Source organism: Piliocolobus tephrosceles, chromosome 4 (genome assembly GCF_002776525.5).
Source record: "Piliocolobus tephrosceles isolate RC106 chromosome 4, ASM277652v3, whole genome shotgun sequence".
NCBI lineage: Eukaryota > Metazoa > Chordata > Mammalia > Primates > Cercopithecidae > Piliocolobus > Piliocolobus tephrosceles.
This window is the reverse complement of record NC_045437.1, coordinates 154972414-154998847: the sequence shown is the minus strand read 5'-3', so window position 1 is coordinate 154998847 and position 26434 is coordinate 154972414. Positions and strand designations below refer to the sequence as shown.

Below are 26434 nucleotides of genomic sequence, written 5' to 3'. Positions count from 1 at the left end.
AAATCAACCTCTCCTGCCCTGAGTTGATAGGTAGGGTTAGGGTTGCCAGATGTCACAAAGTTACAGGATGCTCAGTTGTAGGGTATATCCCTTATTCTGTCAGGGTTATAGTAAAAAATATTCATTATGTGAAATTCAAATATAACTGGGTATCAGGTATTCTATGTGGCAACCCTAGGTAGGGGAGTACGGGTAACGCAAGAGATTAGAAGATGTGCAGCCTCCAAGGTTTCTGCATCTCGATGGGACACTAGAAAGGAAGGCTTCTGGGCCTTTCTGGCTCTGGGAATGAAGCGTGGAAAACCCTCCTTACGCGGGCGCAGTGCTTCAAGCAGCCAAGCCCTGACTTCCGAGGGAAGAAAGGAGGTCATGGGCCTCTGCCGGAGCCCTGCTCTGGACTCTAGGGTCAGCAGAGTTCAAAACGACCTGCATCGTCTGGCGCTTAGCTCCTAACGGGGTCTCCCTCCAGTCCAGCGGCGACCGCCAGCGGCTAGACGCCATCCGCCCGACTCCAAGATGGCGCCCGCCACAGCTGCCAGGTGTTAAGATGGCGGCGCGGGGCCGCGCCCGCGCTCCCACACTCTCTTCCCCCACCCTTCCTCGGGCTGGTAGCACGACTCGCGTAGCCGTGCGCGGGTTGCCTTTCGGCCTGGACAGTGGTCCTGGCTGCCGGTCGACGACCGCCCCGCGTCATGCGGCTCCTCGGCTGGTGGCACGTACTGCTGTGGGTGCTGGGGCTTCCCGTCCGCGGCGTGGAGGGTGAGTGTGGGCCGGGAGCGGTGCATGAGATGACGGGGCGAGCTGAGGTCCACCCGGGCGACGCTTTGGACCTGCGCGAAGGCCGGCGGTGCGCGGCTCACCCCTTCCTGGCGTCCTCCCAGGCGCGTCTCCCCGACTTCTCTCCCCGCGCACCGCCTGCTCGTGGCCCGTGGAAAGGGGCCGGCGGGCGGAGGGCCGGTGGGCTGGAGGTGGTTGGGCCGCGTTCAGGCCGCCTTCAGCCGGCGGCTGGTAGCCAAAAGGCACAGTGCGGTAAGTGCTGCTGAGGCACACCCTCTGGTGATGAGCACTTTATTATTAATAACATCATATCAAATACCGACATTTGTTGTGGCCGTATTAGGAGCCAGGAACTGTGTATCGTGCTTTATTTACATCATTATCCCATTTAACGCTCCCACAAACCCTCGGTTCCATTTAGTGTCTCCATTTCGCAAATGAAGATGCTGAGGCCCCGCCTAAGTTTGCGCTTCTGGTAAGTGGCAGAAGCCTGCCTCTGACGCCAAAGCCCACGCTGGAGTCCACGCTGCTGGACCACTGTCTTAAGAGGCCACCCTTGTTCAATCGCTGCATGAAAAACAGACGAGAAACGCGGGAGACTCCCGGTAACCCCCAGCTTGCCGGTGGGGAAGGCAGCCACCCTAGAGGCATGGCGAGGGTGGGGAGTGGAGGCCTTGCTTTCATGCCCCTTCCCCCCACTCCTCATAGTCCTGTTAAAGTCCAGACCCTCGGCCTTGCTTATCTTTCAGGCCTTAACAGGAACAGGCAGGTCTTTCTTTTCCCTGGGGTGTCCTGGATGGAGGCAGGATAGCAGAGGGTTGTGGAGAAGGGTGAGTCCTAGTAACACAATTACCATGAATGAAAGCACTCACTGTGTACCAGGTGCTGTGCTCAGTGCTTTACAAGCATCATCTTTTGGAATCTTTATTGTTTTGATTTTGTTTTTTTAAGAGATGAAGGCTTGCTGTGTTGCCCAGGCTGGAGTGCAGTGGCCAATCATGGCTCGCTGCAGCCTTGAACTCCTGGGCTTAAGTGATCCTCCCACCTGTTTCCCAAAGTGCTGGGATTACAGATGTGAGCCACTGCTCCTGGTTTATGTAATTTTTATTTTTATTTTTATTTAGTTTTTATTTTTTGAGGTGGCGTCTGGCCCTGTTGCCCAGGCTGGAGTGCAGTGGTGCCATCTCGGCTCACTGCAACCTCTGACTCCTGGGTTCAAGCGATTCTCGTGTCTCAGCCTCCCAAGTAGCTGAGATTACAGGCGTCTGCCACCACACCCAGCTAATTTTTGTATTTTTAGTAGAGATGATGTTCCACCATGTTGGCCAGGCTGATCTCGAACTCCTGACCTCAGGTGATCCACTCGCCTCAGCCTTCCAGAGTGCTGGGTTTATAGGCTTCAGCCACCGTGCCTGGCCTTAGTAATTTTTAATAGCAGTAGATGTTATTGTTCTCATTTTATAGAAGTAAACTGAGACTCAGAGCCAGTAAGTCCTATGACAAGGTCATACAGCCAGAAGTTGACGAGCCTTGATTCAAGCCCATGTCTGCCTGACTTCAGAGCCCAACCTCTCCATTTTCACTACACTCAACTGCCAGCCTCACAGAGGTGCTGGCATGTGTTGGATATCTTGTGTTTCCACCCCTCCACCCTGCTCTGTGCCCTGTGTGGCTGTCCTGTGTGGAATAAATACCAACTGTCCTACCGTCTTCCTTCCATTGCGTTGGAATGAGGGGAGAGTGAGGTCAGGGTATTGATGCTCTCCGCTCCCTCCCTGAGAGGTTATTGCAGGCTGGCTTTGCCCCCAGTGGAAGGCATTGAATTCTAGAAAGCTGCCCTCTGTGTTACCCTTGATGTTTCAGGGTTTTGTGACTACTTCTCTCTCTGGACTCTTAAGGTCTGTGAGTGGTAACTGGCTCCCCCTCTCCTGTTACTGGCCTTGGAGTTCCTTACCATTGCTTTTCATTTCTCTCCACCCAGCCTACACATTAGTGGTCCCTTCATTAAACTCTCCTCAACTTGCCCAAGTTAAATGTTCTGCTTCCTGGCAGAACCCTGGCTGATTCAGGGTTCAGCTTGGGTCTCTGGTCATCATGGTCAGGCCATGAATGGGGTGAAGACAGAAGGAACTTCACCAGCAGATTTCTTCTCAGAGTAGCTGAAAATATAAGGTGTGTTTTTTTTGTTTGTTTGTTTTTTTAGCAGAGGATGCCACAGGCAGATTATGTTGGCCTCAGATGCTGAGGCCCTGAGAGACTAAACAACCTGGAGGTAGCAATGCTATCCAGGTGTCTAGGAATGGAAGCACACTCCTGCTTCAATACCCCTATGCCAGTCTAACGTAGGCAGTCAGCTAGCAGATTCTTACTGAGCACTCATCATATGCTAAACACTGTGCTGGGCACTGGGGATCCAGTGGTGAGTCAGAGCAGCGGGCCTTTGGGGAAGGCAGCCACTAAATAACTACAGATTACTAAGAAAATTGCAAGACTAGGAAATACATCAAGGAGAGTCCCAGGGCATTTTTGGGAGCTGTAATGGGAGACCTCCCACCCTGGTCTGAGGGTCAGGGAATGTGTCCTTACAGAGGTGACATTTGGGGTGACATCTGAATGAGGAGGATGAAGGGTTAAGCAGGAGGAAGCTTCCCAGCAGAGAAACAACCCTCAGGAAGGCTCTAAGGCAGGTGGGGATAGGGGGAGTATAAATGATCAGGGACTACAGAGATCTGATGGCCACAGGTGAGAGTGCAGATAGAGGCCACACTGGGGCCTGGTAGCAGATGCATTCACAGGGTCGGGGAAGCTGCTGAAAGAGTTTTAGCAAGGGAGTGACATGATCAGATATGCCTTTTATCTTTCAGTTTCACTTGTATTGCTATGAAGATCAGGGTCTGGAGTGGGGATAGCAGGCTGACCAGGGAGAACAGTTTAGCTGGCTACAGCAGTTGCCCAGACGAGAGCTGGCTGTGGCCTTTGCTGAGAAGTGTTAGTCAGGATGGGGAAAGTAGATGGATTGTGAATGTGTTTAGCAGGTAAATTTTTTTTTTTTTTTTTTTTTTTTTTTTTGAGACAGAGTCTCATTCTTGTAGCCCAGGCTGGAGTGCAGTGACACCATCTCGGCTGACTGCAACCTACACCTCCTGGGTTCAAATGATTCTCCTGCCTCAGCCTCCCAAGTAGCTGGGATTACAGGCATGCATCACCACGCCTGGCTGACTTTTTTTTTTTTTTGAGATGGAGTTTTGCTCTTGTTGCTCAGGCTGGAGTGCAATGGCGCGATCTTGGCTCACTGCAACCTCTGCCTCCTGCGTTCAAGTGATTCTTCTGTCTCAGCCTCCTGAGTAGCTAGGATTACAGGCGCCTGTCACTACGCCTGGCTAATTTTTGGTATTTTTAGTAGAGATGGGGTTTCACCATGTTGGCCAGGCTGGTCTCGAATTCCTGACCTCAGGTGATCTGCCCGCCTTGGCCTCTCAAAGTGCTGGTATTACAGGCGTGAGCCACCACGCCTGGCCTAATTTTTGTATTTTTTAGTGGAGATGGGGTTTCACCATGTTGGCCAGGCTGGTCTCGAACTCCTGACCTCAGGTGATCTGCCCGCCTTGGCCTCCCAAAGTGCTGGTATTACAGGTGTGAGCCACCGCGCCCGGCCTAATTTTTGTATTTTTTAGTAGAGATGGGGTTTCACCATGTTGGCCAGGCTGGTCTCGAACTCCTGACCTCAAGTGATCTGCCCGCCTTGGCTTCCCAAAGTGTTAGGATTACAGGTATGAACCAGCAAGCCTGGCCTGCAGGTGAATTAATAGAACTTAGTTATTGTGTTATTGTGCCTTTCCATCTCTTTGAATTGTAAGCACCAGTCGTTGTTGTTTTCATCGTCGTCATCATCACCACCACAGCCATTTATGGAGTGCTTAACCTACAGGAACCATACACATCTTTTCTCATTTAATCTTCACAGTAGCCTTGGAATTTTCTACATCTTGGTGGTATTGTCTCCATTTGCTAAATGAGCGCACAGTATTGCCTGTGGAAAATATGGATTGCTGTCCCTCCAACCCCTGGCTGTTTTTGGTCCCTCCTCATTTGGCTTTCCTGGGAGAAGCCATTGTGAAAACACCTGCAGCTGGTAAAGAGCCTTCTGAGAAAAGCTGGAAGGGTGTGAAGGTGCTGACCTAGGCTAGGGCTCCCTGGCAGAGTTGGCATGGTGCCCTCACACTTGTCCAGACAACTTCTTTGCTGCCAGTGATGCAATAATTATCACTTTATGTATAGCTGAAACTGCAGTCTCTTAAAAGGCACATTACCAGTTGGGTGCAGTGACTCACGCCCGTAGTCCCAGCACACTGGGAGGGAGGCCGAGGTGGGTGGATCATTTGAGGCCAAAAGTTTGAGACCAGTCTGGCCAACATGGTGAAACCCCATCTCTACTAAAAATAAGAAAAGTAGCCGGGTGTGGTGGTGTGCATCTGTAATCCCAGCTATTTGGGAGGCTGAGGCAGGAGAATCGCTTGAACCCGGGAGATGGAGGCTGCAGCGAGCTGAGATCATGCCACCGCGCTCCAGCCTGGGCAACAGAGCAAGACTCCGTCTCAAAGAAAAAACAACAAAAAAAGGCACATTAGCATGGGAGGGTTCAATGGCTGTCATATAGTATGACATTTTTATCTTCTTGGGGAATAATTCAGTGTTTCTCTTCTTCCTAATTCCTAAATGAAAACACTGGTACCTGAAGGCATAAGTTTTTTTGTTCCTAATCTGTACTGTGTACTTAAATATTTTTGCAAGGTGCCGGGGGTGGAGGGGACAACACTCTTGAACTTAAAATACCAGCTCCATGCACCACTTACACTCCATTTTGATTTTGTGCAGGGGCTATCTGAGGGTGATCAGACAGAACCAGATTATAACTTGTGCCCTGATTTTTTTCTCTTGAGGTTCTTTGTTTTGGCATTCTTCATTTACTTGTGGAACCTAGAATGTTGATTAGGTAGCAAGAGCAAATCTCTGTAGAGCTGCGGTGTTTGGGAGTAGGGTTGGACCCCGAACCTGGCATCCTTTCTTTTCCAGACTCTTAGCCTCTCTGGCTTCATTTCCTGCTTTGTCTTGTGGATGACACAGAAAACATGTGTGTTTGTTTTTTCTTCTGATCATACAGGCAATACACACTCATTAACCAAAGGCTACAGAAATAAAAGGCTATAGAAATACTGCCAATGTGATCCTGCCCCTCCACCGAATTGGCAAAGCTCCCTTCCCAGGCACCCAACCCCTTCTCTGGATCGTAGTCACAGAAGTGCTTGACCTTCTGCTAAAGACTCACTTTGCTGCCCAAGTCCTAAACTCTGTCCTATGTAACCTCCATTGCCACCTTTCCCTTCTTACCTGCTTTCTTTTTTTTGGATACAGAGTCTCGCTCTGTCACCCAGGCTGGAATGCAGTGGTGTGATTCTCGGCTCACTGCAGCCTCCGCCTCCCAGGTTCAAGTGATTCTCCTGCCTCAGCCTCCCAGGTAGCTGGGATTACAGGTGCATGCCACTACGCCTGGCTAATTTTTGTATTTTTAGTACAGATGGGGTTTCACCATGTTGGCCAAGCTGGTCTTGAACTCCTGACCTCAAGGGATCTGCCCTCCTTGGCCTCCCAAAGTACTGGGATTACAGGTGTGAGCCACTGCACCTGGCCCCTTCTTACCTGCTTTCTCATCAGCTTTATGTATCCTCAAATTGCTCCTATGTTCCGAATACCAAAATAGAAACCTCCCTTAGTCTTCCCTGCCTGTAGCGAATCTACCCTACCTTCCTCGCCTCCTTTGTAGCTAGATTTTTGGAAAGAATTGTGTGTATTTATCCATGTAGTTACCATTTTGGGTTCTCTATTTCTTTATGTGGATCCATATTTCCAACTGTTAACATTTTTCTTCTGCTTGAAGGAGTTCCTTGAAGATTTTTGTCGGGTGGGTTTGCTGGCAATGAATTCTTTCAGCTTTTGTATGTCTGAAGACGTGAAGAAGTATTTATTTCACCTTTTTTTTTTTTTTTTTTTTTTTGAGATGGAGTCTTGCCTGTAGCCCAGGCTGGAGTGCAGTGGCACTATCTCAGGTCACTGCAACCTCTGCCTCCTGGGTTCAAGCGATTCTCTTGCCTCAGCCTCCCAAGTAGTTGGGATTACAGGCGCCCGCTACTATGCCTGGCTAATTTTTTTTTTTGTATTTTTAGTAGATACGGGGTTTCACCATGTTGGCCAGGCTGTTCTGGAACTCCTGACCTCAAGTGATCCACCCACCTCGGTCTCCCAAAGTGCTGGGATTACAGGCGTGAGCCACTGTGCCCAGCCAAAAGAATTTTTTTTTTCTTTTTTTTGTGAGACGGAGTCTCACTCTGTTGCCCGGGCTGGAGTGCAGTGGCACAATCTCTCGGCTCACTGCAACCTCTGTCTCTTGGGTCTAAGTGATTCTCCTGCCTCAGCCTCCTGAGTAGCTGGGATTACTGACGTATGCCACCTTCATTTTTGAAAGATATTTTTTCCGTATACAGAATTCTAGATTTATAGGTTTTTTCTTCTCTGATGTCTAATTTGCCATTAATCTCATGCAGTGCAGGTTTTTTTTTTAATCTCAGACATTGTAGTTTTTGTAGTCAGAGATGCCGCTCTGGCTTGCTTTGTTTTCAGTGAGAAACCTGTTGTTGTCCTTTGTTCCTCTCTACATGATGTTTTTTTCCCCCCCTCTGGCTGCTTTTAAGATTTTTTTCTTTGTAACTGGTTTTGAGCAATTTGATTGTGATGTGCTTTGTTGTAGTTCATTGAGTTTGGGTTTTGTTGAGTTTCTTGGATCTGTGGATTCATAGTTTTTACCAAGTTTGGAAAGTTTTTGGTTATGATTTCTTCAAATATTTTTCTGTTCCTCCATTCTCTTCTCTTGCCAGTACTCCAGTTATCTGTACATTAGGCCGTTTGAAATTGTCCTACAGCCCACTGATGCTCTTAATTTCTTTCCATTCTTTTTTTTTCCTGTGTGTTTCATTTTGGATAGGTTCTATTGCTGTCTTCAAGTTGACTATTTTCTTCTGCATTGTCTAATTTGCCATTAATCTCATACAGTGCAGTTTTCATCTCAGACAATGTAGTTATTGTAGTTTACATCTTTAAAAGTACGATTTGGGATGGGCGCAGTGGATCATGCCTATAATCCCAGAATTTGGGAGGCCGAGGCGGGTAGATCACTTGAGGCCAGGAGTTTGAGACCAGCCTGGCCAACATGGCAAAACCCCATCTCTAGCAAAAATACAAAATAATTAGCCGGGTGCAGTGGCTCACGCCTGTAATCCTAGCTACTTGGGAGGCTGAGGTGGGAGAATTGCTTGAACCTGGGAGGTGGTTGTGCCACTGCACTCCAGCCTGGGTGACAGAGCGAGACCCTGTCTCAAAAAAAAAAAAAAAAAAAAAGGCCAAGCCTGATACCTCAGTGGCTCACACCTGTAATCCCAGCACTTTGGGAGGCTGAGGTGGGCAGATCACTTGGGGCCAGGAGTTTGAGACCAACCTGGCCAATATGTTGAAACCCCATCTCTACTGAAAAATACAAAAATTAGCCGGGCGTGGTGGCAGATGCCTGTAATCCCAGCTGCTTGGGAAGCTGAGGCAGGAGAATCCCTTGAACCTGGGAGGCAGAGGTTGCAGTGAGCCCACATCGTGTCACCGAACTCCAGCCTGCACAATAGAGGGAGACTCTATCTCAAAAAAAAAAAAAAAGAAAGAAAGAAAAAGGAAAGAAAGCCAGGCATGGCAGGCTCATGCCCGCAATCCCAGCAGTTTGGGAGGCCAAGGCGGGAGGATCACCCAAGGTCAGGAATTCGAGACCAGCCTGGCCAACATGGTGAAACCCCATCTCCACTAAAATATATAAAAATTAACTGGGCGTGGTGGCGGGCACCTGTAATCCCAGCTACTCGGGAGGCTGAGGCAGGAGAATTGCTTGAACCTGGGAGGCGGAGGCGGAGGCTGCAGTGAGCTGAGATCATGCCGCTGCACTCCAACCTGGACAATAGAGCGAGACTAAGTTTCAAAAAAAAAAAAAAAAGGTACAGTTTGATTGTTTTTATTTTTATTTAGTTATTTTTTTGAGACAGGGTCTCACTCTTTTGCCCAGGCTGGAGTGCAATGGCTTGATCTCGGCTCACTGCAACCTTTGCCTCCCAGGTCGATTTTATATTTTTTATTATCTTATATCTTGATATCTACTTTTCTTTTTGAATGTAATACAGTTATAATTATTGTTTTAATATCCTCGTCTGCTAATTCTGACATGGGTGCAAGTTCCGGGTCAGTGTTGCTTGATCAATCATTATGTGTCCTATTTTCCTGCTTCTTTATATGTCTGATAAGTTTTTATTGGATCCTAGGCATGAATTCTACTTTGTTGAATGCTGGATATTTTAGATTCCCTATACCTATTCTTTTTTTTTTTCTTTCTCTGAGACGGAGTTTTGCTCTTGCTGTCCAGGCTGGAGTGCAATGGCACGATCTCTGCTCACTGGAACCTCCACCTCCTGGGTTCAAGCAATTCTCCTGCCTTAGCGTCCTGAGTAGCTGAAATTACAGGTGCCCGCCACCACGCATGGCTAATTTTTAATATTTTGGTAGAGACGGGGTTTCACCATGTTGGTCAGGCTGGTCTCAAACTCCTGACCTCAGGTGGTCCACCCATCTTGGCCTCCCAAATTGGTGGGACTACGGGCGTGAGCCACCGTGCCACCGTGCCTGACCCCCTATATGTATTCTCAAGCTTTGTTCTGGGATACAGTTAAGTTACTTGAGAACAGCTTGATTCTTTCAGGTTTTGCTTTTAAGCAAGCAAGCTGTATTTTCTTTAGGGTTAATAGTGTCCCACTACTGAGGCAGGGCCTTTTTTATACTCTACTCAGTGCCCTGTGAATTACGAAGTTTTCCAGTCTAGCTGGTAAGAAGAGGTACCATTCCCTGCTCTGAGTGAATGTTGGGTACTGTTCCTTCTCATCCTTTCTGATAGTTCTTTCTCTGGCATTGGGTAGTTTACTCACATGCATGTGCTGACCAGTACCCTGCTGTATACTTAGCAGGGGGTCTCTACAGATCTCTGGAGTCCCCTCTCTATATAGCTCTCTCATCTGCAGTACTCTGTTTTGCAAACTATTGCTTCTTGGTCTCCTTGGACTCTTAGCTCCATCTCTTCAACTGGGAGAGTCTACTGGGCTCTGCTGGGATTTCCCCTCCTTGAGCCACAGTGGGAACGCTGTCAAGGCAGTAAGTTGGAGCAGTTGTAGGGTTCTCTTCATTTGTCGCCTGTTTCTCGGATGTCACAATCCTCTGTTGCCTGATAACTAATTTCCTGAAACTGTTGTTTTATATATATTATCTGTTTATTTGGTTGTTTCGGTAGGGATGGTAAATCTGGTTCTTGTTACTCCATCTTGGCCAGAAGCAGAATTCCCAGATAATGTTTTTGAATCTCTGAATGAATCCACAGAGCTCTATGCCCTAGTGTGAGGTAGATCCGTTGGGTAACTGTAGTTCGTAATAGCCTATTGTATATTTCAAAATAGCTAGAAGAGAAGAATTTGAATGATTCTAGCATGAAGAAAAGACAAATAAGGTGATGGATATCCCCAATGCATTGATCTGATCTTTACAAATTGCATGAATATATTATCACATGTGCTTTGAAACTATGTACATCTATTATGCATCAGCAACAACAAAAAACTCTACAGGGATATTCTTTGAGATCTTATACAAATGTGCATACCTTAGGAGGCCCCCAGACCTTCCCAACTTTGAAGTCAGTTGGTCACTGACACTCCAGTGACATGCTGTGGGCACGCAGAGCTCATCATCCAGCCTGTGGTTTCCTAACCACATGGTGAGGTTTCCTGAGGGCTGCTGGCCTCATTGGTTTCTGCTGGTTGGTCCCTGGCACAAAGTCTGGCAGCTGGTGTTGAGTTGATAAGAGTTGGAGGGCAGGAGGCATTGCTGCGGAGGTGAGTGGAGATGGGTAAAAATGGATGTATGAGACTGCCTGGGACTCTTCCATTATCTGAGCATTATGCTCAAGATCCACCTTCTAGCTCCAAAGTGAGAGAAAGTTCTCTTCTTCTTCCTCCTGCTGCTGCCTCTGCACTTCCGAACCCATCTCCCAGCACTCCCAAGGGTAGCAGGCAGGAGAGCAGAGTCCATTTGTCAGAGGCTACCTCAGGAAGGAGCTGCTGTGTAGCTTGAGCAGTTCTGCAGGCATTGTGGCTCAGCATCCCTGAGGTATCATGGCAGGGGGCCTACGGCTCGTTCTGGAGTAGCAGCCAGAAGACTTTGCTCCCAGACTTGGCTTTGCTGCTTACTACCTGTGTGCCATCGGACACTGTGCTGAGCCTCTCTGTGCCTTGCCTAGTTACCTGTTCAGTGGGCTTGATAACCCTTGTCTTGCCCATCTCACAGAATGGTTATGATGTGTGCAAAGATGCTTTGCTCTAGTAGAATCTTGCATAAAACTATGATCATTTTCTTGGATACTATCAAACAAATGAAAATCTTATCAAAAAATGTAAGTGTTTATATTCTGTTTTCCTAATTATATATCTAACTGGGATGTTTTTGGTTATGATCCACATGGCAAGCAGCAAGTTTAGGGCAGAGCTGTGTGTTTGTCTATTATTTGACGTTCATTATTTTGTTTGTTTGTTTTTTGAGACGGAGTCTTGCTCTGTCACCCAGACTGGAGTGCAGTGGCACAGTCTTGGCTCACTGCAACCTCCGCCTCCTAGGTTCAAGCAATCCCCTTGCCTCAGCCTCCCTAGTAGCTGGGATTACAGGTGCCTGCCACCATGCCCAGCTAATTTTTACATTTTTAATAGAGACAGGGTTTCTCCATGTTGGCCAGGCTAGTCTTGAACTCCTGACCTCAAGTGATCCGCCTGCCTTGGGGCCTCCCAAAGTGCTAGGATTACAGGTGTGAGCCACCGTGCCCGGCCTTCTTTGACATTCATTAATCTGTTAATAGTACCTGCTCATGACCTTCTTCCTAACCTGGGAAATGGTGGGTAGCTCTCTGAGAGTTTAACGAAAGGAGACCTTTTTGTCTCCAGAGGGGAAAATTTCATGTTAGAGGGGAACTATAATTCTTTGGGGTTCATCTGTTTTGAAGTCAAGTATGACTCTGAATGTGCCGGCATGTTTTAGTTGCAGAGGAAAGTGGTCGTTTATGGTCAGAGGAGCAGCCTGCTCACCCTCTTCAGGTGGGGGCTGTGTACCTGGGTGAGGAGGAGCTCCTACATGACCCGATGGGCCGGGACAGGGCGGCAGAAGAGGCCAATGCGGTGCTGGGGCTGGACACTCAAGGCGATCACATGGTGATGCTGTCTGTGATTCCTGGGGAAGCTGAGGACAAAGTGAGTTCAGAGCCTAGCGGCGGCACCTGTGGCGCTGGAGGAGAGGAGGACTCAAGGTGCAACCTCCGAGAGAGCCTTTTCTCTCTGGATGGTGCTGGAGCACACTTCCCGGATAGAGAAGAGGAGTATTACACAGAGCCAGAAGTGGCGGAATCGGACGCAGCCCCGACAGAGGACTCCAATAACACTGAAAGTCTGAAATCCCCAAAGGTGAACTGTGAGGAGAGTAACATTACTGGATTAGAAAATTTCACTCTGAAAATTTTAAATATGTCACAGGTAAGGAAACATCATTTAGTGCTTTTCTCCTTTTCAGTACATTTATTTTATGATTAATACCCTATCAACTTTGAAATGGAAAGTCATGATCTTGATCATATTGTAAGCGAGATAGCATTTAATGGCTGCTTTAGTGAAAATCGACTTTGCCCTCTGTGATGTTTATAGGGAAAGGAGGAGATCTGACTAGTGTTGATTATGCTTTTCAGGTGGCCTAAACCTAGTTATCCTTGGGCCAGTCCCACCACCAAACCTCACGATAAAAATCCCAGTGGACAGATCGTTGCTTGGCACCAAAATCATAGCATTCTTTTTCTTTTTGAGACAGAGTTTTGATCTTGTCACCTAGGCTGGAGTGCAATGGCATGATCTTGGCTCACTGCAACTTCCGCCTCCTGAGTTCAAATGATTTTCCTGCCTTAGTCTCCTGTGTAGCTGGGATTACAAGCACGCACCACCATGTCTGGCTAATTTTGTATTTTTAGTAGTAATGGGTTTCACCATGTTGGCGAGGCTGGTCTCAAACTCCTGACCTCAGGTAATCCACCCACCTCGGCTTCCCAAAGTGCTGGAACTACAGGCGTGAGCCACCATGCCCGGCCATTTTTCTTCTTCTAAATGAAGTATTTATTTATTTATACAGGCCACTTAAACATATCTGGATTACTAAAATGATAATTTACCATTATTTAGTAATGCCCCTGGAAAATATGTTATATTGATGAAAAGTTTCTCTTTCATCAATGACTGACAGTTTCTGTGGGGTGGTTCCGAAAACAGAAGGGTAGGATGCATTCACGCTGCTTATGTAAGACAGGTAGATCCTGACTCTAAGAGCTGTGATTGCTTGTTGTCAATGAGGGCACAGCACCTTTAGTGCACATAGCTCCTCCAAGGGCAGTGCTTGGCGCTGGCTTTGCATCCACTCTTGAGTGCCTGTAGATGCTGCCGTCTGTGGGACTCTCACAGGTGTCACTTACATGACTGGGAAAGAGCAGTTTAAACAGTCTGAGTTATGGATTACACAGGTGGTGGCAGGGATGGTGTACTCTTTTTCTTTTTTTGAGATAGAGTCTCACTCTGTCGCCCAGGCTGGAGTGCAATGGGAGGATCTGGGTTCACTACAACCTCTGCCTCCCGGGTTCAAGTGGTTCTACTGCCTCAGCCTCCTGAGTAGCTGGGATTATGGGCACATGCCACCACGCCTGGCTAATTTTTGTATTTTTAGTGGAAACGAGGTTTTACCATGTTGGCCAGGCTGGTCTCAAACTCCTGACTTCAACTGATTTGCCCGCTTTGGCCTCCCAGAGTGTTGGGATTACAGATGTGAGACACTGCGGCTTGCTAGAACAGTGTGCTCTTTAATTGATCTAACCTTTGGCCAAATACATCAATATGACTGCTTAGTTCAGACTTAGCTCTGCTGAGATAATATTTTGAATCTGAGATCATAGTCCTCTAATAATTCCATTTTAGATGGTTTGAGATGCACAATTCAAAGGTGGGGGCAATTGCCCAGACCCTGTGTGTTCTTAGTGCAGGCATTCCTCAAAGATACTACAGGTTTGGTTCCAGACCACTGTGATAAAGCAAATATTGCAGTGTAGCAAATCACATGAGTTTTTTGGTTTCCCAGTGCATACAGAAGTCATACTATATTGTAGTTTATTAAGTATGCAGTAGCATTATGTTTAAAAAATGTAGATACCTTAATTTAAAAATACTTTACTGCTAAAAAATGCTAACGATCACTTGAGGCTTCAGTGAGTTGTAATCTTTTTGGTGGTAGAGGGTCTTGCCTTGATGTTGATGGCTGCTGACTGATCAGGATGGTAGTTACTGAGGCCTGGGGTGGCTCTGGCAATTTCTTTGAGACAAGAGTATTGCTCTGTCACCCAGGCTGGAGTGTGGTGGCGAGACCATGGCTCACTGCAGCCTTGACCTCCCAGGCTCAAATGATCTTCCCAGCTCAGCCTCCCGAGTAGCTGGGAATACAGGCATGTGCCAGCATACCTGGCTAATTTTTTTCTTTTTTTTTGTAGAGATGAGGTCAAACTAAGTTGCATAGGCTGGTCTCAAACTCCTGGGCTCAAGTGATCCTCCTGTCTTGGCCTCCCAAAGTGTTGTGAGTTGTGAACCACCATGCCTGGCCCACAGTTTCTCTCTTTCTTTTTCTTTTTCTTTTCTTTTTTTTGTTTTTTTTGAGATGGAGTCTCATTCTGTCACCCAGGCGGGAGTGCAGTGGCCTGATCTCAGCTCACTGCAACCTCCGTCTACCAGGTTCGAGCTATTCTCCCACTACAACCTCTCGCCAAGTAGCTGGGATTAGAGGTGTGCACCACATGCCCAGCTAATTTTTGTATTTGTAGTAGAGACAGGGTTTCACCATGTTGGCCAGGCTGGTCTCGAACTCCTGACCTCAAGTGATCTGCCCACCTTGGCCTTCCAAAGTGCTGGGATTACAGGCAGGAGCCACCATGCCTGGCCTGTGGCCCACAGTTTCTTAAGACAACATTGAAGTTTGCCACACTGATTGATTCTTCTTTCACGAAAGAATTCTCTGTAGCATGCAATGCTGTTTGATAGCATTTTGCCCACAATAGAACTTCTTTCAAATTTGGAGTCAATCCTCTCAAACCCTGCGACTGCATTATCAGCTAAGTTTATGGAATATCGTAAATCCTTTGTCGTCATTTCAACAGCGTTCACAGCATCTTCACCAGGCGTAGATTCCATCTCAAAAAACTACTTTCTTTGTTTATCCATAAAAAGCAACTCCTCATCTCTTCAAGTTTTATCATGAGATTGTAGCAATTCAATCCTATCTTCAGACTCCACTTCTAATCCTAGTTTTCTTGCTATTTCTATCACATCTGCAATTCCACCCTCCATTGAAGTCTTGAACTCCTCAACGTCATCCATGAGGGTTGGAGTCAGCTTATTCCAAATGCCTGTTAATGTTGATATTTTGACCACCTCCCATGAATCACACATATTTTTAAAGTCATCTAGAATGGTAAATCATTTCCAGAAGGTTTTCCGTTTATTTTGCCCAAATCCATCAGAGGAATTGCCATCTATGGCAACTATAGCCTTATGAAATGTATTTCTTGGCCGGGCGCGGTGGCTCAAGCCTGTAATCCCAGCACTTTGGGAGGCCGAGACGGGCGGATCACGAGGTCAGGAGATCGAGACCATCCTGGCTAATATGGTGAAACCCCGTCTCTACTAAAAAATACAAAAAACTAGCTGGGCGACGAGGCGGGCGCCTGTAGTCCCAGCTACTCGGGAGGCTGAGACAGGAGAATGGCGTGAACCCGGGAGGCAGAGCTTGCAGTGAGCTGAGATCCGGCCACTGCACTCCAGCCTGGGCGGCAGAGCAAGACTCCGTCTCAAAAAAAAAAAAAAAAAAAAAAAAAAAAAAAGAAATGTATTTCTTAAATAATAAGAGTTAAAAGTTGAAATCCCCCCTTGATTCATGGGCTGCAGAATGGATACTGTGTTAGCAGGCCTGAAAACAACATTCATCTGCTTGTGCATCTCCACCAGAACTCTTGGGTGACCAGAGGCATTGTCAATGAGTGTAATATTTTGAAAGGAATCTTTTTTTCTGAGCAGTCGGTCTCAACATTGGGCCTAAAATACTCAGGAAACCATGCTGTAAGCAGATATATTGTCATCCAGGTTTTGTTCCTCCTTTTCTAGAGTACTGGCAAAGTAAATTTAGCATAATTTTTAAAGGCCCTAGGATTTTCAGAATGGGCAATGAGCAATGAGCATTGGCCCTGTGGTTGCTCATACCTGTAATCACAGTACTTTCAGAGGCCAAGGTGGGTGGATTGCTTAAACCTAGGAGTTCCAGACCAGCCTGGGGAACATGGTGAAACGCTGTCTCTACAAAAACTACAAACATTTGCCAGGCGTGGTGGTGGGCACCAGCTACTTGGGAGACTGAGGCAGGATTGCTTGAACCCAGGAGGTTGAGGCTGCTGTGAGCCATGATTATGCCACTGTACTCCAGCCTGGGTGACAGAGCAAGACCTTGTCAAATAAATAAATAAATAAGACTTATTGTCAAATAAATAAATAAGACACCAGCTGCACTGGCCTCTAAAAAGAGTCCGTCTGTCCTTTGAAGCCAGGCATTGACATCTCTTGTTTAGCTATGAAAGTCTTAAGACACCATGTTATTCTGATAGAAGGCTGTTTTATCTACATGAAAATTGGTTATTGAGTATAGCCACCTTCATCAATTCTCTTAGTTAGATGTTCTGGGTAAGTTGTTGCAGCTTCTCTTTTTTTTTTTTTCATTGGTCTTTGATGTTAGTATGTTGTAGCTTCTCTATCAGCACTTGCTGCCTCACCTTGCACTTTTATGTTCTAGAGACAGCTTCTTTCTCAAACCTCATGAGCCAACCCCAGCTAACTTCAGACTTTTCCTCTGCAGCTTCCTCACTTCTCTCAGCCTTTGTAGAATTGAAGAGAGTTAAGGCCTTGCTCTGGATTTAGGCTTTGGCTTAACTGTTGTGACTGGTTTGATCTTCTATCCATAGCATTAAGATTTTCTCCATATGAGCAATAATGCTGTTTCGCTTTCTTATCATTTGTGTATTCACTGAGTAGCACTTATTTTTATTTTTATTTTTATTTTTAAGCATCAGAGGTCACTGCACTGGATGGAGTAGCACATTGACTTCCTTTAAAAACTTTTCCTTTGCATTTATAACGTGGCTGTTTGGTGTAAGAGGCCTAGCTTTCAGCCTGTATCCTATGTTGGCATTCGGCATGGCTTCCTCACTACGCTTAATCATTTTTGGCTTTGATTTAAAATGAGAGCTGTGCAACTCTTCCTTTCACTTAAACAGAGGCCACTGTAGGGTTATTAATTCATCTAATTGCAGTATTGTCAGTATTGTTATGTCTGAGGGAGAGGCCAGAGGAGAGGGAGAGAGATGTGGAACAGCTGGTCGGTGGAGCAGTCAGAACATAGACATTTATTGATAAAGTTCACTATCTTCTATGGGTACAGCTTGTGGCACCCCAAAACAATGACAACAGTAACATCAAAGATACTGGTCATAGATCACCATAACAGATATAATAATAACGAAAAACTTTGAAATATTGCAAGAATTACCAAAATGTGACACAGACACAAAATTGAGCACATGCTATTGGAAAACTTAACTCGATGCAGTGTTGCCACAAACCTTCAATCTGCAAAAAATGCAATGTCTGCAAAGTGCAGTGGAGCGAAATGCAGTCAAATGAGGTATGCCTGTATTTGAAATGATGAATTATGAAAAATATTAAAATAACTGTTGTAATATTAGGAAAGTGCAGAGGAAAGTTTAAAACTTTCGGCTTAATTCAGCAAGACTTAAAAAAAGTGATAGTTTTTGATCGTACTTTTTTGCTGATTCCTGGATTCATATGGTTCAAAATCCAAAAGGTTCCTGAGGGTCCCTCCTCTCGCTGCTCCCACCCACCCGTTCCTCTCCCTGGAGCAGCAGTATGTCCTGTTTCTTGGGTATCCTTTCAGAAAAATGTACTTTTACTGCTGACTTTAATGCTTGTTTCTTTTACCACAGGACCTTATGGATTTTCTGAACCCAAACGGTAGTGACTGTACTCTAGTCCTGTTTTACACCCCGTGGTGCCGCTTTTCTGCCAGTTTGGCCCCTCACTTTAACTCTCTGCCCCGGGCATTTCCAGCTCTTCACTTTTTGGCACTGGATGCATCTCAGCACAGCAGGTATCTTCAGTTGGTGGGGTTTACGTCCATCCTCCTGCCTGATGGTCCTAATTAGTTAAGTTAGAATTAGAAGCAGAGGAGGGGGGCATGAGCTTTGTCCTGGGATTGAAGGCAAGGCAAGAGTGAATATTGAGGATTGTCATACTCCTGAGGGAGCTGTCACTTTGTGGAGGCCCTTTAAAGAAAGTGGGCTGTTCTCTGTGTGGTGGATTTAAAGGTGGCAGGTGATAGCACCTGATGGCAGGGGAGGGGCCAGAAGACTTTTGAGGGCTGTAGCCAGACTGAATCAGCACAATTGGTATCACAGTGGGATATTCCTTTGTGACTTTAACGCGCAGGTTCAATCCCCATCCCAAGCGTCTAATTCCCAGCACCCCTGTTCTGTGTCTACTCAGGATTTCTTCCTTTCCTTTTCTTTTTCTTTCCTTCCTTTCCCTTTTCCTCTTTCCTTCTTTCTTTCCTCCGTACTCGTTCTTGCAGTCATGTTCTGTAGTAGGCACTCGATCAAGTAATGAATTAATTTAGCTCTTTAACATGACATTTACCTTTGTTTTGTATTTCTTGTGTATCAATCACTGGGTTTTTGTCCAGGCTGGCCTTGAACTCCTGGGCTCAAGGGATCCTCCTGACTTAACCTCCTGAGCAATAGGACTAAAGCCATGCGCCACCATGACAGACTTGTCTTTTTTTTTTTTTTGAGGTGGAATCTCACTCTGTCACCCAGGCTGGAGTGCAATGGTGTGATCTTGGCTCACTGCAACCTCCGCCTCCTGGGTTCAAGTGATTCTCCTGCCTCAGCCTCCTGAGTAGCTGGGATTACAGGCACCTGCCACCATGTGTGGCTAATTTTGTATTTTTAGTAGAGACGGGGTTTCACCATGTTGGCCAGGCTGGTCTCAAACTCCTGACCTCGTGATCCGCCCGCCGCGGCCTCCCAAAGTGCTGGGATTATAGGCGTGAGCCACTGTGCCTGGCCGAGGTCTGTCTTTTTTAAATGTTTAGTAAAGTAAGTTACAGAGAACTTTGTTGAGATGGTATATGTTTCTCCTAAGTGCCATGATTGTGCATGAGTTATAAATTGTTCTTCTCTTCCAAATCAGATGCTTCTTAGCAGGTCAGCCTCAACAAGGAGGCTGTGTGTAAATAAATCTAGAACATCTGAAAAATGGTCACTTGGTGGTAAAATGAAGTTGAGTAAACTCCTGTTACTCTGTACTTGAGGCCAGGTGCAGTGGCTCACACCTGTAATCCCATCACTTTGAGAGGCCGAGGTAGAAGGATCACTTGAGTCCAAGAGTTTGAGACTGGCCTGGACAACATGGCAGAACCCCATCTCTACAAAAAAAAAAAATACAAAAAATTGACTGAGGATGGTGGCACACACCTGTGGTACCCCAGCTACTTGGGAGGCTGAGGTGGAAGGATTGCCTAAGCCCAGGGAGGTCAAGGTCACAGTGACCCATGATCCTGCCACTGTACTCCAGCCTGGGTGACAGAGTGAGACTGTACTCCAGCCTGGGCGACAGAGTGAGACCCTGTCTCAAAAAAAAAAAAAAAAAAAAATTGTATTCCACTGATTTTCATTCAGTGGGAATATAATTGCCATTGTTTACCTGAAACTGTTTATGGAGAAAGAAATGGCTCAACAAATGAGTAATTTTCATATAGGCTTCTGGGTGATATCTAAGTGACGGGGCCCAAGGGAGCAGACTGATTGGAAGGACAGATCACGTCAGTGTCAGCTTTGGTGGGGCCTCCACTGCCCCCAGGCATACTCAGTGCTCTTTGGTTCTGGGTCTCACACTGTCCCTCCTGCCTCTCCCACAACTCCCTCCCCAACCTGCTTTCTTCTTTTTTCCTTCAGCTCCATGTTGTACCTGGTATGGCGCCTTAATTATGGAGACTAAGGCTCTTGCGCTTATTATATGGGCTGGGACATGTTTGCTGCTTATGTTAATATTTAAGTTACAGTATGTACACAAAAGAAAAAAATCCCGGTTATACAATATTACTATTTTACTAATGTGGAAAACTGAGGCTTAGCGAGGTTAAATAATCTGCCCAGAGTTCACATTGGTTCAGTGGCAGAACTGAGGCTTCAACCCAGAGTGTTTTGACTTGGGAGCTTATCACCACTAGTCTGTATTATGTAAAGGTGAAATAAGCCCCCTCAGTTATATTACTTCCAAACAAGTCATCCTGCCCTGATTGTGAACATCCTGCTGTGTTTGTTAGATCATATACTCCTTTGTGCCAGCTTACCAAACTAATTGCCTACTGTAAGTTGATCTTTTTTTGAGGGACAGGGATGGGCATTCTGAAGAGTTGGAAATTTTTTCTGTCAAGTAAATTGACGCAGTGTGCTTTGTCCATGAATTAGAGTTTTCTGGTCTGGTTTGTGGAATAATTGTGCCATGGGTAGATCCATATTATAATTGAAGCAACTCAGATTGCAGAAAAGGAGTGTCCCCAGCCATGACCCATAAGCAAAGAAATCAGAAACAAATGAAAAAGCCGAAAGTTTCAAGTGTCAGAAATCTCCGTAGGTCACATGCAACTTCCTCATTTATTTTTGTCCATTCTGAGATGGTAATTGTATGAGAAAGCCCTCTATTAATAATGAATTCAGGTTTTTTGACTTCTTTCTCTTGTAGCCTTTCTACCAGGTTTGGCACCGTAGCTGTTCCTAATATTTTATTATTTCAAGGAGCTAAACCAATGGCTAGATTTAATCATACAGATCGAACACTGGAAACACTGAAAATCTTCATTTTTAATCAGACAGGTATGTGGAAGTAATGTGCTGAGGAAGAAGATATTCTATTGCTGGGGTCTGTGCCTTCTGTGGTTCTGATCTGCTATAATCCTTAAATGAAGGATTCAAGACTGACTTTGAGTTGTAAAACCGCTCTTCTAATGAACTGTTATAATCCTGTTAAATACTTCCCAATCAGTATGAAGCTTAACATGAATAGGTAATTTTAATTATTATGGATACATCCCCCCCCCCCCTTTTTTTTTCTTTTTTGAGACAGAGTCTCACTCTGTCGCCCAGGCTGGAGTGCAGTGGTGCGATCTCAGCTCACTGCAAGCTCCGCCTCCTGGCTTCATGCCATTCTCCTGCCTCAGCCTCCCTAGTAGCTGGGACTACAGGTGCCTGCCACCATGCCCAGATAATTTTTTGTCTTTTTAGTAGAGATGATGTTTCACCATGTTAGCCAGGATGGTCTCAATCTCCTGACCTCGTGATCCACCTGCCTCGGCCTCCCAAAGTGCTGGGATTACAGGCGTGAGCCATCGCGCCCGGCCTTTGTTCCTTTTTTTTTTAAGGCAGAGTCTCTGTTGCCCAGGCTGGAGTGCAGTGGTGTGATCTTGGCTCACTGCAGCCTCCCCATCCTAGGTTCAAGTGATTTGTGTACCTCGGCCTCCTGAGTAGTTGGGATTACAGTTGTGTGCCACCATGCCCAGCTAATTTATGTATTTTTAGTAGAGACAGGGTTTTGCCTTGTTGGCCAGGCTGGTCTCAATCTCCTAGTCTCAAGTGATCCACCTGCCTCTGCCTCCCAAAGTGCTGGGACTACAGGTGTGAGCCACTGTGCCTGATCTATTATAGATAATTTATTGATTGATTGAGACGGAATCTCGCTCCGTCACCCAGACTGGAGTGCAGTGGCACGATCTCGGCTCACTGCAACCTCTGCCTCCTGGGTTAAAACGATTCTCCTGCCTTAGCCTTCCTAGTAGCTGGGATTATAGGTGGGCACCACCACACCTGGCTAATTTTTGTATTTTTTAGTAGAGACAGGGTTTTGCTACCTTGGCCAGGCTGGGCCTGCACTCCTAACCTCAAGTGATCTGCCTGCCTCGGCCTCCCAGAATGCTGGGAATACAGGTGTGAGCCACCATGCGTGGTCTATTATAGACACTTTAAAACAAGTTTTATTGAAATATAATTCACATACCATACACTTATAACTTTTAATGCACATTTTTCACTTAATATTTATACAAAGGTATGCATAAATCATGAGTGTACAGGGTGATGAATTTTCACAAAGTGAATACCCTGGGTAACCACTCTGGTCAAGAAACAGAACATCGGCTTATGCCTGTAAACCTAAGACTTTGGGAAGCCTGTGCGGGCGGATCACTTGAGGCCAGGAGTTTGAGACCAGCCTGACCAACATGGCGAAACCCCATCTCTACTAAAAATACAAAAACTAGCTGGGCATGGTGGTGGGTGCTTGTAGTCCCAGCTACTCGAGAGTCTGAGGCATGAAAATTGCTTAAGTCCAGGAGGCAGAGGCTGCAGTGAGTTGAGATCGCAGTACTGCATTCCAGCCTGCTTGACAGAGTGAGACTCCATCTCAAAAAAAAAAAAAAAGAAAGAAACAGAACATTACCAACCTCCCTTCAGCACCACTGCTCCTGCCTTCCCCAAGATAACCACAGTCTTGACTCCTAATATCATAGACGGTGTTACTTATTTTGGACTTCATATTAATGGAGACATGCAGGATATTTTTCTTTTGTGTCTGATTTTTTCATCCAACGGTATGCTTGTGAGATGCACCTGCATTGTCATGTATAGTTATGTTTTGGTCATTTTCTTTGCTGCTACTGTTCCATTTATTAATCCATTTGTAGATGCTATCTTAATTCCTTAATATTTGCCAAAACATATGGCCTTGTTTTTTATTGTTTGTAAAACACTGTAAAGCACTGTAAATTGAAAAAATTACCTCCATTGGAAAAGTTCATTCCTCTAAAGCCTCACTGTCTCACTTGTGAGCATCCCACTCTTCCCAAAGTGTACTCCCTGGAAATAAATACAAACTATAACACACATTGCATATATATTAAGGTGCATATAATCATTTTAGCTAACACTAAAGAAAAAAGAGCTGAGCTGGCTGATAGGAGTAAAAGTAGGATATTACAAGGTGGTTAGCTAGTCCAAGTCTTGTCATGGATCCCTGATTGTCATTTTGATTGATGTGTGGAGAGGGAGCCATTTTGCTCAATGCTCTAAGAAAACCTAGAACACAAATCTGGGAGTCACAGCATCTTTGGTAATCCCTGTTCCCAGTGGTGGCTTGTTTTTATAACAGTTCTTTCAGTAAATTATTAAAAGCATTTTGGGGGCCGGGCGCGGTGGCTCAAGCCTGTAATCCCAGCACTTTGGGAGGCCGAGACAGGCGGATCACGAGGTCAGGAGATCGAGACCATCCTGGCTAATACGGTGAAACCCCGTCTCTACTAAAAAATACAAAAAAAAAACTAGCCGGGCGACGAGGCGGGCGCCTGTAGTCCCAGCTACTCGGGAGGCTGAGGCAGGAGAATGGCGTGAACCCGGGAGGTGGAGCTTGCAGTGAGCTGAGATCCAGCCACTGCACTCCAGCCTGGGCGGCAGAGCAAGACTCCGTCTCAAAAAAAAAAAAAAAAATAAAATAAAAGCATTTTGGGGCCGGGTGCAGTGGCTCACGCCTGTAATCCCAACACTTTGGGAGACTGAGGTGGGCGGATCAACTGAGGTCTGGAGTTCGAGACCAACCTGGCCAACATGGTGAAACCCCATCTCTACTAAAAATACAAAAAAATTAGCCAAATCCTAGCTACTTGGGAGGCCGAGGCAGGAGAATCGCTTGAACCCAGGAGGCGGAGCTTGCAGTAAGCCAAGGATGGCACCACTGCACTCTAGCCAGGGCGACAGAGCAAGACTCCATCTAAAAAAACAAAACAAAACAAAAAACATTTTGCATATAGCATTACTTAACCTGTGAAAACATTCTGTAGACACCTGAGAGGAGTTTTACTAGTTACTCACTGAACTTTGGTCTCAAAAGACACCAAAAGACAACTCTTATAAACACACTGAGTAATAAACTGCTGATGAGTTCACAGAAATTCTAGTGTTTTAGTTGTGAACAGCTGAATGGATTCCTGATCCTTTGATGTGGTGGGGAGAAAGGCAACCTACAAATTACACTGACAGGCAAGTGAAATCCATCACAGATATTAATATATATACTAGTGGCAGTGCTTATTTTAGGACTGCATGTCATTTTGCATACCACGCATAATACTTGAGAAAAAGTCTGTGGTGGGTGCTTTTTCTCTCTGATTTGAAACCAGTGATTTTTCTTTCAGGTATAGAAGCCAAGAAGAATGTGGTGGTTACTCAAGCTGACCAAATAGGCCCTCTTCCCAGCACTTTGATAAAAAGTGTGGACTGGTTGCTTGTATTTTCCTTATTCTTTTTAATTAGTTTTATTATGTATGCTACCATTCGAACTGAGAGTATTCGGTGGTTAATTCCAGGACAAGAGCAGGAACATGTGGAGTAGTGATGGACTGAAAGAAGTTGGAAAGAGGAACTTCAATCCTTCGTTTCAGAAATTAGTGCTACAGTTTCATACATTTTCTCCAGTGACGTGTTGACTTGAAACTTCAGGCAGATTAAAAGAATCATTTGTTGAACAACTGAATGTATAAAAAAAATTATAAACTGGTGTTTTAACTAGTATTGCAATAAGCAAATGCAAACGTATTCAATAGAGTGGACTATTCTTGTTTTTACTGCATGAACTTAATCCAGTATTTGAAAAGTAATCCAGTTTGAGATGTGAAGATGTATTCTGGTAGAATAGTGAGTAGAATGACATGCTTACTATACAGAAGGCAAAAATAGGACTCTCAGATAATAGTTTTAGGAAACCCTTGATTTCTTATATATGTTTAAGAAGGTTAGTTTTCTATTTCTTTGCAATTTTTCTTCCAGAGCCCATAGCAGGAAAGTATGTAATGAGAATTGGTTAGTGTAACCCCCTCAAGTAGCAAGTGATGGAAAATAAAAGAATCAAATACCTTGATGTTTGTGATCTCTACTTTCACTCAAAAAAATTTGAAGTGTTTTAAGTTGTTTCTGCGTAAGGGAGATGTTAGGAGAAAGGAAATGCTGTAACTAAAGCTCAAGTATTATCAGTTCTATGTAATGTATATATTGTAATCATAGTTACGTAACCAGCATACATTAATTGAACCTTAAAATGTTCCCAGCAGGCTGGGCGCAGTGGCTGACGCCTGTAATCCCAGCACTTTGGGAGGCTAAGGTGGGAGGATCACTTGAGGTCAGGAGTTTTGAGACCAGCCTGGCCAACTTGGCGAAACCCCATCTCTACTAAAAATACAAACTATTAGCTGGGTGTGGTGGCAGGTGCCTGTAACCCCAGCTACTTGGGAAGCTGAGGCAGGAGAATCACTTGAACCCCGGAGGCAGAGGTTGCAGTGAGCCGAGATCATGCCACTGCACTCCAGCCTGTGCAACAAGAGCAAAACTCTGTATCAAATAAAAAAGAAGTATTAAAGTATAAAACACTGTTCTTGCCCACAAGTTGATTCTAGTCTAGTTCAAGACACATTTAGTAAAGAGACAACATGTAATTTAAACAAACTTTTTTTTTTTTGAATTTATTTTTTAAGATGAAGTCTTGCTCTGTCACCCAGGCTGGAGTGCAATGGTGCAATCTCGGCTCACTGCAACCTCTCCCTCCCGGGCTCTAGCAATTCTCCAGCCTCAGCCTCCTGAGTAGCTGGGACTACAGGCACGCGCCATCACACCCAGCTAATTTTTCTATTTTTAGAAGACACAGGGTTTTGCCATGTTGTCCAGGCTGGTCTCAAACTCCTGATCTCAGGTGATCCACCTGCCTCAGTCTCCCAAAGTATTGGGATTAAAGGTGTGAGCCACCGTGTCTGGCCTAAACAAACTTTTTGAAAAGCTGTTTCTATAAAAGATCCCTTAAATTCAGATATGACAGCTAATTACCGCATCATAAATTTTTATACTAATTGTTTCCAGGGTTTTAGAGTAGTTGAACGTTTATTTCATAGGGCACCCTAAATTCTATAGAAATAAATCCTCGGATGAGTCTCCTTCTTAGAGTGTTACAATGAATGGGAGTTTACAACTTTTATGTGTCATGTTGCCAACAGCTGTGGTTGGGGTGGTCGCTGGCATGAGGGGACCATATCTCAGAGTGGCCCATTATTTCTATTTTACAAATGAGCAAACTGAGGCATAGAGAGTTAGATAACTTGCCCAGGTTACACAGATTGTAAGTTGATGAAGCTGGGATTTGAATCTTCACATGTGTACTTATAAATACAAATGTAAGGAAAACTTTGGTGAGTCCACCTCTTA

The 26434-nt window shown here is 45.5% G+C and overlaps 1 protein-coding gene across 4 annotated transcripts; it reads left to right on the top strand.

Annotated features, from left to right (window-relative positions):
• Positions 1–26412, top strand: TXNDC15 (thioredoxin domain containing 15). Of its 4 annotated transcripts, XM_023195891.1 has the most exons (6): positions 620–759; positions 1199–1252; positions 11989–12476; positions 18068–18231; positions 20886–21016; positions 24382–26412. In XM_023195891.1, exons 3-6 carry the CDS (start codon positions 12090–12092, stop codon positions 24576–24578), a joined length of 879 nt encoding a protein of 292 aa, XP_023051659.1. In that variant the 5' UTR covers positions 620–759; positions 1199–1252; positions 11989–12089; the 3' UTR covers positions 24579–26412. The 4 variants fall into 4 exon arrangements, with proteins under 4 accessions (XP_023051640.1, XP_023051659.1, XP_023051633.1 ...); XM_023195872.1 differs by lacking the exon at positions 1199–1252 and having other exon boundaries at positions 1–759; XM_023195865.2 differs by lacking the exons at positions 620–759; positions 1199–1252 and adding an exon at positions 786–1029.
• The last annotated feature ends 22 nt before the right edge of the window (positions 26413–26434 follow it).